Genomic DNA, 19,148 nt, shown 5'->3' with positions numbered 1-19,148 from the left:
GGAATTAGAAAAGAAACGTCTAATCCTCCGACGTCTGGACCTGGATAGGCCAGAATATGCTTTGCTACGCCTTCAGCACACATTTTTCTTGAGCGGCAACCGCTCACGCCGTATGCTGGCCCATAAACTATGTCAGAAGGAGGTATCCGGAACAGTGCTGGCAATTAAAGCTCCATCCGGGGCACTTTTCTATGCAGACTCAGAAATAGCAGAGGCCTTCCGCGCCTTCTACGCCAGACTATGTGGGGGAAGACACTCCACACGGAGACTTGGATGGTTATCTCCATGATGTGCAGCTGACTACGCTGCCGACTGACACTGCGTCTCACATTGATCGTCCTATCCAAGTCGACGAGGTAGTGGAAGCAATCGCCCACCTCAAAACATCTAAATCTCCGGGCCCAGACGGCTTTACCCCTCTGTTTTACAAGACATTCTGTCAGCAATTGGCACCTATATTGGCTAGGCTTTTTAACTCCTTTATTGATACCAGAGAGCTGCCTGATTCTCTGTCTGAGGCCTCTATATCGGTGATCCTCAAACCCTCAAAGGACCCACTGGAATGCGCTTCCTATTGTCCCATCTAATTGCTAAACGTCGATGCTAAAATATTTACGAGCATACCGGCAGCGCGTATTAACCCATATATGGCGGGTCTAATTGACCCAGACCAAGCCAGATTCATACCTACACACAAGACAATGCGGGGACAATACCAAACGGCATATCCACCTCACAGATCTCATTGAACGCTCCTGAAAGGAGGCCCTCCTGCTCTCTGAAGGCAGAACGCAGAGAAGGCCTTCAATAGGTTTGCTATTTCTATTCAAGATGCTTCACCGCTTCGGCTATGGGGAGAGGTTTCTTGTCTGGACAAGGTGCATTTACAACGCACCTACGGCTTCTGTTAGAGTCAACGGATGCTCCTCCGGACTCTTCCCTATTTACAGAGGAACTCGCCAGGGATGCCCTCTATCCCCATTACTATTTGCCCTATATATGGAACTGATGACCCAGAGAGTTAGAGACAACCCAATGATTTCGGGGATCTGAAAGATTATCCCCAGCACACGTAAACAGTCTTTAAAGTTAATATAATAGCATACTGTGAGCAACGATTAGACCCAGTTGAGTACAAATCTGATGACTTTTTTTCTCTTTATTGTCAAGTTCTTCTGACAGCCTGACAGCCGACACGTGTTTCGGCGCTAATGGGCAATCTCCCGCGACTTTATCAAGGCTATATAAAATAAACAAAACAGACAGCTTTTCCACTCACGAGCTTCATTCTTATAATTTGTTTCTTCGTACCTTTAGATTACTGTCAAGAAAGACAGATATTTATGCTGACGAAATTCTTTCTGCACTCTTGTCACTGAACTTGGGTTTAATGGTGGGTGTTGTCTAAATTCAACACTTTCTTCTGCCGCACCATCTAAAATTCTTTCTCAAACACATAATCCTGTAATCTGATCGTGTCACGGTGAAATCACAAACCCACATTAATAGTTTTGGATTCTCTTTTCCATCTCTTGGATAGTAATTTGGGTCACTTTGCCCAAATAAACCTTGGTATTTTGGCCTACCATGCTATTTCCGCCATTTGCTTGTGTCTTGCTTTTGGAGCACTTTTCAAGTATTACTATGTTATAAGCTTTATGTACACCAATTACTTTGTAAGGTGGTACATTGTCTGTTTTGTTTATTTTATACAGCCTTGATAAAGTCGCGGGAGATTGCCCATTAGCGACGAAACACGTGTCGGATCTCAGGCTGTCAGAAGAACTTGACAATAAAGAGAAAAAAAGTCATCAAATTTGTACTCAACTGTGTCTAATCGTTGCTCACAGTATGCTATTATATTAACTTTAAAGACTGTCTACGTGTGCTGGGGATAATCTTTCTTATTTCTGTTAGCTATGGCTGGCAAACCTCTGGGGGGATCAGTGGTGTTCCTCACCCTACAGCACCGTTATTAATTTTGACGAAGTGTACAAACCTATATGATAATCTCCTGAGTGGCGCCATTATTCCTATTTTCAACCACTACCATACAATTGTGATTTCGGGGATCCGCCTGGGGCGGACACCCACACTATAATCTTGTACGCTGATGACGTAGTCCTGTCCTTGACGAATCCCGGAATCTACCTCCTGGCCTTAGTGGATGAATTGTCCTGCTTCAGTGAGGTATCTGGATTTAAAGAAAGCCTTCCCAAGTCTCAAATATTGAACCTTTCCACCCACCCGGATACGGTAGAGACCCTATCTAGACAATTTCCATTTACATGGCCCAGCAACCACATACTATACCTGGGGATTCTCCTGGCGCGAACCCCTGACAAAACACTAAAAGCCAATTACGGCCCACTCTTGGACCAGACTAACAAAACCTTATCCATATGGGCTCGGTCAGGCCTCTGTTAGGGCGGGTCGCATTGCTGCAGTCAAGATGACCATCATGCCGCACATACTTTATATTTTTGAAACTATTCCTCTCTCCCCACCATCGACCATATTACAGAACCTGCAGCATGCTATCAACTGCTTTCTATGGGGGTAGAAGCAACCGCGACTCAGTTTCTCGCAGATCACTAAGCCTACAATGGGAGGGGGATGAGCATCCCAGTGGTGTCTACGCTTTATTCTGTTGTGGAATCATCCCTTCTCAGAGAAACACTGGTTGTTCATGGACCAAGCTATAGCAGGAATAAATAGTTGGCGTGAGATCTGGCTCCTGCGTAGGCATAGGGCATGGGGTTCTATTCCTCCCCGATCACTTCTCTAAAAGTCTGGGATGCCACGGTGATCCGCCACGGTTTTACCTCATTTCCCTCCTGGCTGACCCAGTTGGTGGACAACCCTGACTACCCACCCGGAGGTAAATCAGAACCATTTCAGCGGTGGCGAGAGAAGGGCAGAAAAGGGTAGGTTCCCTAGTCGACCAGGACGGAATTATCCCTTTCAAGCAACTTCAGGAGGACTACGCACTCCCCACCTTCTGACCAATATATTTATAGCCAAGTATGTCATTGGGTAACCTCTCCGGAGAAGGTGCTTCACGCCAATTACCTCAGCTTGAAAAACGGCTCATCACGAAAAGTGATGACAAGCGACTTATATCAGAACTCTATACCTTTCTCTTGGTGGACACCTCACCTAAAAAATCCAAGGGTCAGCTACGGTGGGAGGAGGAAATAGGCAGGCCCCTCAACAGGCAAAGAATGGCAAAACATCTATTTCAGAGCCCATCATACGGCCCACGACATTCCGGGTACAGAAGCAGCATATAAGGTAGCTTCATACTGGTACTTAACACTGGCCTGACTGGATCACTGGAATAGAGACCGCCCGGCCTATTGCAGGCGTGGTTGCAGACAGACAGGCTCCTTAGTACACTTGCTCTGGCATTTCCCTAAACTGGTAAGATACTTGGACATGATACTCCGAGACGTAAACGAAGCCTTCAATATGGATATCCCGCGTTTTCCTAGTTACACACTATTGGGTCTACCCAACCCTTCGACATTTCCCTTACGCTCTCTGAGAGGGAGGCAGATAGCCTTAGCCCTTAAAGCCGCAAGATTAGAGCTACTTGCCCATTGGGATTCTGAGGGGGTCCCAGACCATGCAGCATGGTTAAGGCGGTTATGGTTAGTATTGGTAATGGAACGCCTATCTATGCTGGCAGACAACAAAGCTGAAGCATACACGGAACTGTGGGCTCCATTTATCTCAATTCTAAGCAAGGAATATAGGGCGATAACCTGCCCCAAGGTCCTACAAATCTTGTGCCTCACTTCTATCACTCAAAGTACTGACACCCAAAGGAATTGACATGAACACACTTAGAGACAAAACTTCAGATGCAATAAAGGAGCATTCCCGGGTGCGAAGGAGACGGGATAAGAGAGAGGGGGGTGTTGCCCTTCGTTGGAGTCATGGGCCTTTGTTTCCGTTTACGAGTCCATTTTGATGTTGTTTATTTTCACTTCTACGTTTATCAAGAATGGTGTAACAATATGCTATGCTTACGCATGTAATTTGATATGTGGACTTTTGCGATTCAATATTTTTGCGGCCGGCCTCTGGGTTGTGGGCACATCGCTGTGTCTTTTACTGTTGCGTTTGAAATCCGTTGCCGGCCATTGGCTGCAGCATGTAACGTGTCATGTTGCTGTGAAAACTAATAAAAAGATTTATTCCATAAAAGCAAGCGCTGGCATACCTGGAGTCAATTTCGACCATCACTGCTGACGAGGGACACTCATAAGCAGGAGGTTTTGAGGTCATGGGTCTGGCAACATGGGAAGCCAGGAGAGCAAGTAAGCCCCATGCCAGCTTGTTTTCTAAGGGAGGATAAGGATTTTGGCAACAGCAAATTACATTCGTAAAAAAAAAATCCACTTTAAAACCTTGCATATTCAACCACATTCATAATCTAATCATGTTTGTGCTGTCGAGGGTGCAAAACAACAATTAGCTTAAGCAGAGACCAGTGTTAAGAGAGAATACTAGTGGAGAGTGAAGCCCGGGCAACGCGGATAAAGAGTTAATGACCCACATGTGCACATTAGGGACTGACTGAAGCACTTGAAGACGTGTCTGTGTTCACTTTTGGACTAAAGAAGGACAGCAGAGCACTTTCGGCAGTGCAGGATGGCTGCTATTCATTGATGTGACATGCGAACACTCTGGCCGAAGCACTGTGTGAGCATGGATCATCCTAAGAGTTAGTCAATCAAGACTGTTGGGTAATTTACTAATTTGTGATTTTGTTAACTCATTTGCAAAGCCTTTCTTGGGTTTCTCTTCCTACTCCTTTTAAAGTCCCATTTTCATTATGGGAGTCACCATTTGGTAGCATATCTGCTGGGCACACTCACCTTTCCTCTCATAGTCTAGATATAGGATTGCTGAATTTCCACTATTGTTGCACCCGTTCCACTAGCATGGTCTCTTCCATGTATACAAGTGGCTTTTACAACCAACAGTGGTTCGTTCACACGAGAACCTCCAGGTCACGAAGATCCTCATCACCTATGGAGTCCTCCGGGGTTCCGCGTGTGGCGCCGCGGCCAGGGTGACTGACTCCGGAATCTGGGGATCACGGTGGCAGATTAGCCCAGCACCATGTGACTCTGGGCAATAGTTTGCTTAATCTTCCCGACGGCCCCCAGCGCCTAGAGACCCTAACGGGTGATTGTTTGCGCTTTACAAATGTGGATTATTATTATTATTATTATACTGTCCCTAGTCATCTTCAACCTTAACATGGAACCACTTGGTGCTCTACTCACAGACAATAGTATCAAGATTCACCCATATGCAGATGATACACAACTCTACTTAAAAGTCTCCCTTGCTTCAGCCATTCAATGTCTCAAACACTGCCTACACAACATCCAGATCTAGATGTACAGCATCGTCCTGAAGATCAACCCAATCAATACAGAATTCCTGTAATTCGCCAAAAACAACAAGAAACAGAACAAACCTGGCTCAATGAGTTGAAACTTGACAGCTTTGAATCCAACTTTCAATGAGCATCAAATCACTTGGATTCACCCTGGACACCAACCTCACCCTCAAGAAACACACTGCCCAAAGAAAAGAAAAAAAGGCACACTGGTACCAGGTCTCCCTTCTAAAGAAATTGAAACCGTTTCTTCCAGAAATGGACTTCAGAACTGCTAGTTGCATCTGGATGTGATAATGCCATGCTCCAAGGCCTCTCAGACTACATAATGGTATTCCTTAGGGGCACCACACATACCAGAGCACCTCTCATCCTGAATAAATAGGATTACATGACCCATAGCCTTATGGAAAGCCACTGGCTCTCCTTGCCGGCCTGCACCGTCTTCAAAACCAGTTTTCTCGTTTACGAAGCCATCATGACCAGCACCCCCTCTTATATTACAGACAAACTCAGCCTCTCTAGTGCTTCTTGACAGACTCTTGGCCAGGACACCTTCAGACTGCAAGCTAGGAAGGTCAAAAAAAGAAGAAAAACAAGGCAACAGGACATTTGCATTAATGCACTCCGGATCTGAAGCAACATTGCCATATTCATCAGGACCGTCCAAACTCTGTTCTAATTTATGAAAGTAATGAAGACACTTCTCTTTCAAGAGCACTACATCATAATGCATTAACAATCCAAACACCTGCTACCTCTCCTTTAACTTGTTTACTGTATGCTTGTCATTTGACATTGTAAGGCACTCCTTTGCCTTTTGGCTAGGTTTGAACTATAGAAATAACACATACATACATGCATAATCTAGGTATTAAGAGTTCTTAAGTAATAATTACCTTCCACGTTTGTACAGTGCACAAATCTATGCATGATTCTTTCTGACATTTGTCAAATTGGCCCAGCAAGTATTTTTCGTTTCAGCATTTACTTTTGCATTTAATCCTCAGGTCTTAACACAAAAATAATGTATAAACATATTTTTTGTTAAAAAAAATAAAAAGGAGAGAGGAGGAAAAACATGTTAAAAAGACAGAAGTGTACAGTTAAGTGACGATGAACTATATTAGTGTAGATTCAGTAAGGGGGAGGCAATTGAGCTATAGTTGGGACAGGGAAGATGTAGTTCTATAAGAAAACAGTAATGGTTTGGAACTGTTTTAATGGGAGGCTGAGCTCAGTAAGCGTGGCTTCTGTTTCGGAAGTCATAAAAGGGCACAAGAACTAGTTCAGGTACAATTCACACTGGTTTGTCAGGGAAGGTGTTGCTTGCACATAGACCAGCTTGGGGCAGGACAGAGAGAGCTGTATCAAAGAGAAGACTTCAGCAATTTAAAAATAAAAATAAATAAATAACAAAACACAGGAATATTGCATTTTTGTATTGCTTTACTATATAATTGAGGAAAATTCTTGAAAACTGTAGTGATATCAAGGTAGATTTCATTAAGGCGTATTGTCTACTGAATTGTTTTGCCACTCTACGTAACCTTACTGTAGAATGTGTGAGTAGCATTCCATAATAGAACGAGGAAACATGTTCCAGTGCGTGGTTAGGGGGACTGAGCTGCACTGAGTAGGTTCTGTCTTATAATATCCTGAATAAATTGGATCTCTTCTGTACTTTTGCTGCCTGGACTCCCTTCATTATGACACAATTTCATGGCGACAAGGATGAGGGCACACACGCATATACTGAACTTTGTGTCATCTCACATGTGTCTGACTTACAAAATATGCTAAATACACACATTAAAGTATACAAAGAAGTGATGGATGGAATGCTTGAATTAATCTAAGCCACTGGTAATTACTCGGGCCGCATCCCAATCCATCGTTATTCTATACACCACGTCACCTCAGTTTGAACCCAGCCATACGCACATCAGTTGTGACCCTGCTCCAATGGGAATAGTCCAGCCAAAATTGGCAGGCCAGGTCCTCCCTGAACCAGAACACAAGTAACCCAGGAGCTGTTGAAATGGATGTCCTAACACCCTGACTCCCCGAGTGAAGGAATTGGTGAGTGGAGATGTTCTACGGAGGTGTGGTGGGCCAGGAGCAGCCTGGCAGAACTGATGGTACTACGTGAAGATGGGCCGTGGCGAATCCCTGACATGGCGCTCCCCCTTGCACAGACACACTGCGGGGAGTAAAGAGAGGCCTTCCATGTTTCTGGGGGTTGCCACATTAAATGGACAGCAGAGGGGCCACCGGGCCAGCCCTCTGTGATAGTTGGCGGCAGTGGTGCCAAAGGAGTGACTTTTCGGGCGTGGAATAGTTGAGCTGCGGGCCTTGGTGGAAGCAGATGGTGATGGAGCCCTGAGCCGGGTGCGCTCCCACTGGGATGATCCAGGGGGGAGTGGCTCCACTTGTTGGGAGTGGAAGCTGCCTGTGTGACGCGGTGTTAGGGCCTTTTAGGACACTGAGCCTGGGGCTGTCAGGCTAGATGGGGCCCATTTGTGGTCGATGGTGAGTGGACAAGGACCTACCCTGATGCCTGAGGTGAGAGCGCGGAGCCCTGCAGGGGATGTCACCACTACAAGCCTTTACGAGTGCACTTGTCCATGGGCAAGACTAAGGGCCCTCCCAGTGGGTGTTGAGAACTGAGAGCGGCTGACGCATGCTCGGATTGGGGTAGGCATGTCGTGCTGACAGCTGCTTGGGGTGTGCTAGGAGATGCCAGAAACAGCCCCACCTTATGGACTAGCTGTGCAGTCTCCTCGCTGAAGACCCTGAGTGGAGGAATCCACCATAACCGCCTCATTGACAGTGCCCGGGACTGCTCAGACTGGGAGCCAATCGGGACTCTTCGGCGGGGGGGACCGGGAAGGAACAGGCCTGAACACCGGGGTAGTGATTGCTGGCTGCCGAGTGAGTTGTGTAACTGGTGGCCCTTCTCTCCCTGCCACCCCTGCTGACTTTCATAGACCCAGTTTGGTGTTTGGGCCATTCGGTCCTGTATTCTGCTTGGACCAACTTTCTGGAAGCCTATGTGCCCTACTTGGCCAGCATGGGTAAGTGCAAGTGTGCTAATTCCACTGCTCAGAGCAAAATAGTTCATTTAACCCCTCAGAGGGGAGCAAGCAAGAGGGTCTGGAACTGGCACTGCTGGAGTTGTGCCTCTGAACGACTCAACAACATAAATCCTGCAGGCAATCAAAGATTCCAGAACTTACCTTGAGGGGAATTTGGTGAGCTCTGGCTGCATATTTCGCTGCTTCACCAAGATCTTTGAAATGTGGTGGACCGGGTTACCTAGGTGGAGGGCTGCCTGTCCAGAGTGGAGGACAATACCCGCACCCTTCAGTCTATCATAACAGCCCTCCAAAGTAGGGTGGGCCGGCTAGAGCCTGAGGATGCAGAGGGAAGGAGCAGACTAAGTAACATCTGCATTGTGGGGATCCCCGAGGGGAAAGAGGAAGGGTGACTAATGCAATTTGTTGCTAAATGGCTGGCCTCTTGGTTCCCCGCAAAGCTGCTCTCCACAGGCTTTATCATGATCCTTGGCAGCTTAGCTGCCACCTGAGGCCCCTCCGCGCCGGTTGATAGCCCTACTCTTCTACTGCGTGGACCGGGACATCATTCTCCGCAAGGCCTGCTACGTGGGAAAGTATGCTCTTCTCTGATTATACACTCAAGAGTATGACAACAGCGTTGCTCCTTCTTGGCTGTTAAAGAAATACATAGGGTGTTACAAATTCAATATATGCTACAGTTCCCGGCTCAAAGTGATTTATAAGGGAAAAACCCTCTTTATTGGTACGCCCAAAAGCGCCTTGGCCTAGCTGGAGGAGCACTTGGATTTTGGTTATTGCCAGTCGAAGTCCACCCCGCTGGGGGGACAGGCCAGTGTCTTGGAGGCAGTTACCCCGTCTGACCAAAGGCACGACTCGGAGACGGAGACTGTCCAGGTGTTGAAGCATCAGTGCCCTGGGACTGTGGAGGCCCTCTCTGGGGCTGGTTCTGGGGCTTCTGGCAGAGGCCGGGTGTCTGCTGCTGATCCCGACACATGCCTCTAATGTTGATGCCAGACCGGGAACCTCTGCTGGGTTCAAATATCCGCTGTGTAACTCAGGGGCCACCGCTTCGTGCTGTGTTACTCTATCTGTTTTTTCTCCTTCTTTTGTTTGGGTAATTCTTGGTGCACTCACTTAGAGTCCTTGTTTGGGTGGAAGATTCTTTGTGGGGAGAAGTGTAGGGCGGGAAGAGGGAAGGGGGACTATTGGTTCATGTTGTTTTTTGTTCACGGGTTGTTTAATTCTGCACATTTGTGTTCCCTCAAGGTGCCAGGCTCCTCAACTACCTTTTAACTCCTACCATCACACTACACCCACCCTTGATGACCACTGACCATACAAGCGCAGCCTCTAGGAGACACACCATGGAATGTCAATGTACTAAATGATAAATTTAACTGGGGTGTGGTTATGCTGTATGTGAAGCGGCTCCAACCCACCATTTATTTAATCCAAGAAACACATCACCTAACCAATGAACTGCTCCTTTTTAGGAAGACATGGCTACAGTAGGGTATATCACTCGGGCTTCACACAAGGGTGGCTATATTACTACAGAAATCCTTTTCAATGGTGGTGCAGCACATCTCTACTAACCCCTTTGGTTCCTATGTCTTGCTCACAAGATAGTTGGATAGGCAGCCTGTGGATACTGCTTAGCATGTATTCCCCACCCCGGTTGCTGGACTCAACTTTGAAAGAGGTCTCACAACATTTGGCGACCTCCCTCAAAGCTACCCCCTCCCCCGGGTTCACTCTTATTGCGGGGACTTTAGTTTTAGTTTTAAATCTATTTTATTGAAAGAAAGAACACCATCAGTGATACAAGAGCTTAGCTTAGAGGACTTTAAAGCCCTTATGCACCCTGAGACCTACATAGACTCGCAATCGGAGGCCGGCTGTCACATCACCTGTCGGACTGGGCAGTGGGCCTCGGCCTAGTTGATGCATGGTAACAATACCATCATGAAGCCTGTCACTAGACACTTCCTTCCCCGCCTTCATCTGGCACTGGCACAGACGAACCGCATGAAGACAGCGCTCTGCTGTTAGATGTGGAGCGAGCATTTGACTGTGTCCACTGGTCCTTCCTGTTAGCAGTCCTACGTAAAATGCAGTTGGGCACCAGATAATTTGGCTGGGTAGAAACCAATTACAGGGACCTATGGGCCCACGTCAGGTTCAACTGAATTTTCTTCCTTCCCTTCCAGATAGTGGGGGGCACTCTCAGGGATGCTCGCTATCCACAATGTTCTTCGCTCTTATGGTGGAGCCCCTAGCGGAGATACTCAAGGTAGATATGCTAGGGTGCAGTGTTTACGGTGGCATAGTAGACCGGAAGAAAGGGTCTCCCTTTGTGCAGAGGATACGCTCCTATATGTTCAGCGCCCTAAGACCAGTATCCCCTGCCTGATGGAAATTCTCCGGCTTTACAGTGATGGGTCCGGTCCTTCTACTACCTGGGTCGTCAGCTGTTGGAACACTTTGCCTACCTCTACAAGATCATGCCAATCGTTCTCGGATTCTCAAAAGCTGTTAAAGACTTGGCTTTTTTGAGATGTGCGTGGCCTCGGTTCAGATTGATATACCTTGAAGTACTTCGCACTGGGAAACCCTATCTGGGTAGACATGTGCTCTATAAATCTTTCATAGTAATAATGAGTCAGGGCTCTGGGTGAACTCGGGGAAGTCAGTATTGGTGCCAGTGAGAGGAGTTGCGAGGGGGTGGATTGACGCTGGACTCAAGCTGGTGGGAGACAGCTTCTGCTACCTGGATAGGAATGAGGCTTTCACGCAAAAGAGATATTGGGACTTAAATGTGGCACCTTTAATTAGTAGGATGTAACATGACTTTGAGAATTGGGCGTCATTGTCAATGACCATGGTGGGCAGGAGAGCACTTTTCAATATGTTTTTCCTCCCACATTTCCTTTACATCCTCCAACATTATCCATACATTCTCCCTCCAAACTTTTTCTCGAACTTCTCGGCCCATATTGGGGCCTTTTTAGGGGTCAACAAAACTCAGTGTGTATCGTTTAGTAAGTGCTGAATGTCCCCATATCAGGCGGGACTGGGATGGGCAGATGTTAAACTATAATACTGGGCATCCCATCTGGCGCCGGTCGATGACTGGCTACATGGGGATGGAAACGACCTGGCCAATCGAATACAGCATGAACACCTTGACTCATATTTAATCCTTAACTTACTGTATGGTAATTCACCACCATATGCACTCCCTGCTGTTACTCGCCTTCCCTTTCTTTGTTGGCACACAGCGCTAAAGCACATGCATTGGCATGGAAAGTTGACAGCGGTGACCCTGCTGTAGCAGGGCACTTGGTTGTCCAAAACAGCAGGACTAGCTGGCTTCACCAAATAGGATTTAACAGGACAATTCACATTGGGAGATGTGTGGAGGGGTGGTGTCATTATATGTCTTCAAGGAGCAGGCAGCAGACTTTCTCCTCCCTAGGCCACAATTTTATTGTTACCTACAGCTACGACACGCTTTGGACATACATCGAGACAAACTCGCCTCCCTCCCATGGAGTAATCCTCTGCAACGCCACCTCATCCTTGATACACTTGGGAAAGGGGGCATACAAAACTCAGAGACCCCTTGTTCAAGCTAAGGGCACAATGGAAGGCAGATTTGGGGGTCCCTTAGGATGAGGAATGGGTTGAAGCCAAGATGGTGCCCCGTCAGGTGCCGGTATCAATGGGATTACACTTAATACAGGTTAAGTACCTACATAAATTATATTACTGTCCACATAGACTCTGGAATGTAGGAAGCGTGACATGCCCCAGGTGCGACTCTTCCCTTGAGACCTCTTTTCATGCAGTTTGGGAGTGCCCAGTGATTTCACAATATTGGAAAGTCATTAATGACGTACTGTGAGATGTACTAATTAGACAGATAGAGCCGGACCTCAGGGTGGCCCTGCTGAGTGTGATGGATCAATTGGGGAGACCAGGGGGGAGGGGGGCTCACACACGGGTAGCCATGGGATACCTGGTGGCCAAATTCATTGGCGAAAGGCTCATGCCCCCTCAATTTCGGAATGGACAAATCAAATGAACCACTGTGGAGCCAATTAGGAATTGGTATATAAAGCCAGGGGGGTGACACAAGAAATATTTCAAAATATGGTCTCCCTGGACTCAGGCGGCAACAGTTCAAGGATAGGAATTATGGCCTCAGTGCTTCTGTTACAATGTGAATGGGAATTGGGTGTATTTTTGTGTAAGTAAATGTAGTGTTTGATTAATTAAAATCATTACAATATACAGTATTTAACGTAATGAAAATTAATAAAAGGATAAAAGCCTTTGAGGCTCAATGCCTCAAAGAGGCTTTTATCCTTTTATTGATTTTCATTACGTTCAATACTGTATATTGTAATGATTTTAATTAATGAAACACTACATTTACTTGCAGACAATAGTGATCCAGTCCAGTAATAAAGTGCTGGTGCATAAATGTGACCATGACATCTAGGAGCAGACTAGGGTTAGACAGAAGTGCTGTAAGTGCAGTATGAAAGTGGCCAATGTGAGAGATCCCTTTGTCCAAAAGTCAATGTTGAGAGCCTCAGCATTTCAGTTTCAATTCCCTTCCAGCTTCTTGGAAGCATAAGTGAGGAACCTCACTGCCTTGCAGTTTAATTGTACTGGGTTCCCGCTTAGTAGAGCTATTACGGCTAGGCGACACGGCCTAACTTGCACAGTTCTTAGAGCTGATCGTAAGAGTTTACGCCTATGGGTTAAGAGGGCCGGGCACACACATAGTAGATGGAGCAGGGTTTAGTGAATATATCCGCACTGGTTGTTGGACCAAGACTGCTTCCAAGAGGGGACAAGATCATTTGATGGGAAAACGTCAAGGCAGTTGAGCAGCAGAGCGTGTTTCCTGACCAGAGAGAAATAAGAAGTCAGGAAGTGCTGTGGGGCCCAGGTTGCTTATGCGGGCAGGACTGCCGACACATGACATTTGCAGGAAGTCAACCTTGTCGAAGGTTCGTGATGAAAGCTTGAGTTCTCTGTTGATGATCTGCTTGAAGGTGAAGTATTCCATAGTGGTTTTCCATGCATCCTTTATTTGCAGGGCCTTAATTAACTGATTGATGGCAAAGTGCCACAACATCTTATCGTGGGTCTGTTTTTCAATTTACAGCAAATCCTGTTGGGAGATTGTGTCCAATGCGGCCGATCTCAGCCTCCAACACAATTTTACTAAGGCCCAGTTCCTTACTGGGCCCTGGTGCTGAGGGCCAAACTCTAACCTAATTTGAGCTTGCGAGACGTACTGTGGTAACGCAAAGAGGCTTAACTGAAGTGAATTTAAGATCGACACACCTTTCCCTTTTAGTAATTCAGAGCAGTAAGGTAATGATGGCATAAATTTTGAGGAGATGATGTGTCAAAGTGTTACGAGTCTTTTACTGTAAAGTGTTTAATGTGAACAAAAGCTCGTTCACTATTACTCTTCTGGAGGAAAGACAAGTTTTAAAGATTCAGTAGGAATCCATGACAATGCCAAGGAACTATTAGATTTCACAGATTCTAAGGCACTGCCATTTGCCCGCCTAGTGAATTTGGCTGCAATTGGTTGAATGGGCTCGGGAAACAGACCACCAATATCGTCTGCATATTGAAGGCATCAGAGTAGTTCCTGGCCCAGCCGGGGGAGGGAGGGCAGGGGGAGGGGGATGTCACTCAACACTTGGGCCAGATGACTGTTGAGGTCGGCCATGTAAGAGTTGAATAGACAAGGGGCCGGAACGCACCCCTGTTTTAGGCCTGTGTTGGTGCTGATTTTTTATGTAGTTCTTCGGCTGTCATGGATCTTAATTTGTAGTTAGTATAGAGGTTGATGATTTCATCCAAAAGTTTCTGTGGCACCCCCCCCAGCGAGCCATTTTTTCTCCAAATGCCCATCACAAAGTTGGATTTGGCCATCCAGATCTCTATTTTATAGTCTTGTTTCATTTTAGCAATTTTTAATTTTGTTTCATTATTGAAATTACAGTCCAACTGGAGCGCTCGTCTGATCTCCCTGTTGAGTTGCCTTTTCATTTTCAGCAACTGTGGCGTAAACCATTCGGCTCCAATTGGGCCTCGGCCGTTCTTGAGGAGCTGTTTGGTTGGAAATGCAATTATAAGAGTTTTGATGAATCCCTCCCAGGCCTGTATAAGCGTATTGATGGTAGACACACTCAATGGCTCCATTTCAAAGTAGAGGGTGACAAAGACCATAATCCTAGCTGCCGTTATGTCTTTCCACAGGAGACGCCTCAGATTGAACAACTGTCGGGGTGAAGATAGACCGTTTGTCACTGGGGCCCTGAGGGGGATGATCTTGAGTGCAAATGTTTGGGCAGAATGGTCGATCTCTAGGCTGGCTTTTATGGAGAAATTGGGGACTTCCACGAATAGGTCAGAGTCTACCAGGATGTAATCCAAGACGGGATTAGCACTATCTGCCAGTCTTGTAAACGCTGCTGGCTGATCCGGAGGAGGATGCCCGTTTAGTGTGTAAAAACCCTAGGCTTCAAGTGCAGTGATGCACGTCTTGCCAAGCTGGACTGTCCTGACCTGATTGTAAACTATTTGTGGAATTTGGATGGGAGACTTGAAATATGAGCCTTTCAGTAGATTCATGTGGAAGTCTCCAGACAGCATAATGTGGGCTTGTGAGTAAATGGATTGGAGGATTTTAACTAGGCCAGTAAAGGTCTTGATCTTTGCATGTTTGTTCATCTTGCCTGGATTGATGTATAGATTCAAGATTAAAATGTCAGATGCTGCTCTTGGTGGGATGAGGCCGTGAGTTTGACACATTGTATCCAAGATAAACCCAGGTCCATGTGTTCATGATCCCACAGAATATCGTGGCAATACAGAGTGAAAGCCCCCCTTTCGCCCTCCCCAACCTGGATTCTTTTGTGGCTGCAATGTGGTATTATGTAAAGCCTACAATGGGGGTCATTAACTGCGTCCAGGTTACCTGTAACAACAGGAGATCTAATTCTCGTAGGAAGCTTAAGAATTCGTCATTCCCTACCTTGCTGCTAAAACCATTCACAGTCCAAGAGCAGAATATAAAAAGGTAAACCATGGAGGAAGATCCATATGGCGTGAGACCCTGATGGCACTTGTGCTGGAATGAGGCACAGGCGGCTGGACGCCGGGATTTACTATGAGTTGTACTCGATAATCTGACAGTCGCGATCTGGTTATTTCTACATCCTCCCTGGCTGCTGTTGGATGTGCAGGACCAATCGCCCTCTTAACAGACCCCGGTGTAAGCTGGATGTCTCTAGCGGTGTAGGCAAAATCAGGACTTGGATAACAAACCGGTTCAAGTTTCTTCATGTCAACGCTGCATGCTGCAAATTGTTCTCTGTACTGCCAAACCTGAATAGCAATACTTTCATCCATCTGGGTGATGATGGTAAATTCATTCCCTGTTATCAGTGGGTTGGGTTTAAATTCAATCACTTCTATGTTGTTAGATCTTATGTGGTTTAGGTGTTGTAATGCACCGATCAGCGTTAGGACTGCACTCCTGTGTAAAATGTCATGGTGCCGCCTGGATTTGTAACATGGACTCAACTCCAGCCTTCCCTTCTCCTGGTTCAAGCCACTGACCCCAGGTAACTGTTCCGTGGTTGCAGACATTTGTAGTGGATGTGCCTTGAGTGGCGGAAGTAGTGACCCGGAGGACTCTTTCATTTGGTGGGTGGTGAAGCACCAGGATCAACAATCTGTGAACACGGTTTCCCAGCGGGGTAGGTGGATGCTGCATTGATGATCATCCAGGCAAGGGGAATACAAGGTTTCAGCATTGAAGATGGCACTCGGCACTCTGGCTACTTGTGATGTTGCTGTTGTAGTTTCTGTATTCCAGAAAGGTGCTGGTGATGTTGCTGTACATGCAAAGGTCTCCTGTAGGTAGGTGTTCTTGTTGCTCGCAAAAACCAAAGGAAATGATGGACGGAGTGTTGAACATTGCAAGCACTCACCCCCAGTCAACTGATCTGGGTTTAATCCATCACCGTTCTTTAGCCCACTCTGCCACCCCAGTTCAGACATGGCCATATGCAAATCAGTCTGACCCTGTGCCTCATGGGAACAGTCCAGCCCGAACTGCCAAGCCATGTCTTCCCTGGACCGGAAACAAGCTTCCTAGGACCGGTTTCTGGCATTTCAGCCGTCTTCAGCCAGGCTTGCTTGAATCCAGTGGCAAAGTGAGCAAGGGACTCACGTCTGAGCATACCCTGCCAACTTATGTCACCCCGAGTGGGAAGGGTATGCTCAGACGTGAGTCCCTTGCTCTCCATGCCACTGGAATCAGGCTATCCTGGCTGACGAGGGCTGAAAGCCCGAAACCGGTCCTAGGATGCTTGTTTCCAGTCCAGGGAGGACCTGGCTTGGCAGTTCGGGCTGGACTGTTCCCATGGGGCACAGGGTCAAGACTGATTTGCATATGGCTGGGTTCAAACTGGAATGGCATGGTGAGCAAAAAAACGATGGATTTAGGCCCAGATCTCTGTACTGGGGTGAATGTATGACATTGTTCTGCATTCTGTCCATCAATTGTTGTTTTTGCATTTGTCACCCCGAGTGGGAAGGGTATGCTCAGACGTGAGTCCCTTGCTCTCCATGCCACTGGAATCAGGCTATCCTGGCTGACAAGGGCTGACAGCCCGAAACCGGTCCTAGGATGCTTGTTTTCAGTCCAGGGAGGACCTGGTTTGGCAGTTCGGGCTGGACTGTTCCCATGGGGCACAGGGTCAAGACTGATTTGCATATGGCTGGGTTCAAACTGGAATGGCATGGTGAGCAAAAAAACGATGGATTTAGGCCCAGATCTCTGTACTGGGGTGAATGTATGACATTGTTCTGCATTCTGTCCATCAATTGTTGTTTTTGTTCTTGTTGCTCGGACATTACTGTGGTACAAACATTGCTTGATTCCAGCAGGCCCTAACCGGCTCGGTTGCTTTTATATGGCCCTCTGGCAGCGGAAATATCAGATTAAATGAGGAAGTTACGATTTCGTCCTAATCTCGGCCAGGGTCTATCTTTTTTGAGGTTGTTATGATGGACCTGGTTTTGCGAGGTGTTGGGACGTTCTGCTCTGTTTTTTCTTGCTTTTCTAAGTTGCTTACATTCCTCTTTGGGAAGGATCTTCGTGGGCTTGTTAGAGGAGGGTTCAGAACTTGCTCATTTTTGGGGAGTAACTGGTTCTCGGTTGGAACATCGGAGCTGTGGTTTGAAATGCCCCCGTTGACGGTTATGAATATGTTTTGGGCTTGTTACATTACATGGGCTCGTCCTCCTTGTGGGAGGAGTTCGGCATTCCTGTTGATGGACACTTGGGATAGAGATGTTCTCCCTGGACCTGAGGATTGTGAGAGAAAGTACGAGCTTGAGAGACCATAAATTCATCCAATATTTCTGATTAAATTATGGGAACTGATGCGAGGAGGTCCAGGGTCGATGCGAATTGGCAGGAATGGTAGGTCGTGGCAGGATCTTGTTGTACTCTTTGATCATGTCATTCAGTACATGCTAAAAATGAGTCACACAGTAAAATAAAAAGCATATGTAAATGTATGCAAACAATTAACACATAGAAAACATCGTGCCATTGTGCATATTGTGTGGTGACTGAGCAGGTGCACACCTCCATGTATTCCATCTGCCTACATTTGCCAGATACTTACTGTGGAATCGTCTGCAAAGTACATTGATGAGTGGCCCCTGGTTTTAACTGAGTTGCAACCAATGTGAGATTCTCGAAAATGCCCTTGTATTATGCCTCGTAATTATTCTCCACATCCTAAAAATATAAGTAGCACATACCTTCAAGTGCATGCCGTTCACAGCCTTACCTCTTCAGAGGGAGTCGTCACATAAGGTGGATTAAAGACCAACAGATCAACAATTCCACGTAACCGTGGCAATAACCCTTTGACCTAGGAGCAAAAGAGAAGACCCATGTTCTTGCACTTTTAATATTGAACAATGAAGCAGCAAATTACTAATGTCACAGAAATAAATGGAGTTAAACAGTGGACTGCTGGTAGGCTATTGTTGGCTTACAATGACCAGTAATAGCCATTTAAAATGTTCATTTTTTCTGCCTTTCTAACTGGAATAAGCATACATTTTTATGATTAAAGTATTTTATTGACCTTTTAGTAAATACAGACACTGCTGTGAAGTTAGATATGATATACCTTTTGTTAGATTATTGCAGGTCAGTAGAAACAATTTTGCGGACCATATCTAATAAATAAAATTCTATTACTAGGCCTCCTACAATTGTTTTCACACATCATACCCTTATATAGATATTACTGTTGCACATTTTTTTATTTTATTTTTATTGAAAACAATAAGCATGACAAAAACACATGGCATACATACAGTTATTCTCCATCCGCACCAATCCTTCCTTAGTATTGTCAACAAAACAGTTATACGTGATCTCTGGAGCATCAACCGTGACCCCACAGTACAACAACCCTGACACCCTCCACCCCCTACTCCTAATCGGACGTTTGATTCGCCTCTAGTCTTGGTGGTTCGCATATGTACCCTCTGAATTTATTCCATTTTCCCCAGATTCT

General features: G+C 46.3%; 1 protein-coding gene across 1 annotated transcript in view; it reads right to left on the bottom strand.

Annotated features, from left to right (window-relative positions):
* Nucleotides 1-19,148, bottom strand: part of HEMK2 (HemK methyltransferase 2, ETF1 glutamine and histone H4 lysine) — a 94,326-nt gene that overhangs the window by 8,388 nt on the left and 66,790 nt on the right. The window contains exon 5 of the mRNA XM_085653406.1: nucleotides 18,408-18,491. Coding sequence (XP_085509532.1) covers nucleotides 18,408-18,491 — 84 coding nt within the window. The remainder of the gene's footprint in view (nucleotides 1-18,407; nucleotides 18,492-19,148) is intronic.

This window comes from Triturus cristatus, chromosome 4_1, assembly GCF_964204655.1.
Source record: "Triturus cristatus chromosome 4_1, aTriCri1.1, whole genome shotgun sequence".
In the NCBI taxonomy this organism is placed as follows: domain Eukaryota; kingdom Metazoa; phylum Chordata; class Amphibia; order Caudata; family Salamandridae; genus Triturus; species Triturus cristatus.
Note: the sequence above shows the minus strand (reverse complement) of the source record. Positions and strands in the feature narration are given on the sequence as shown.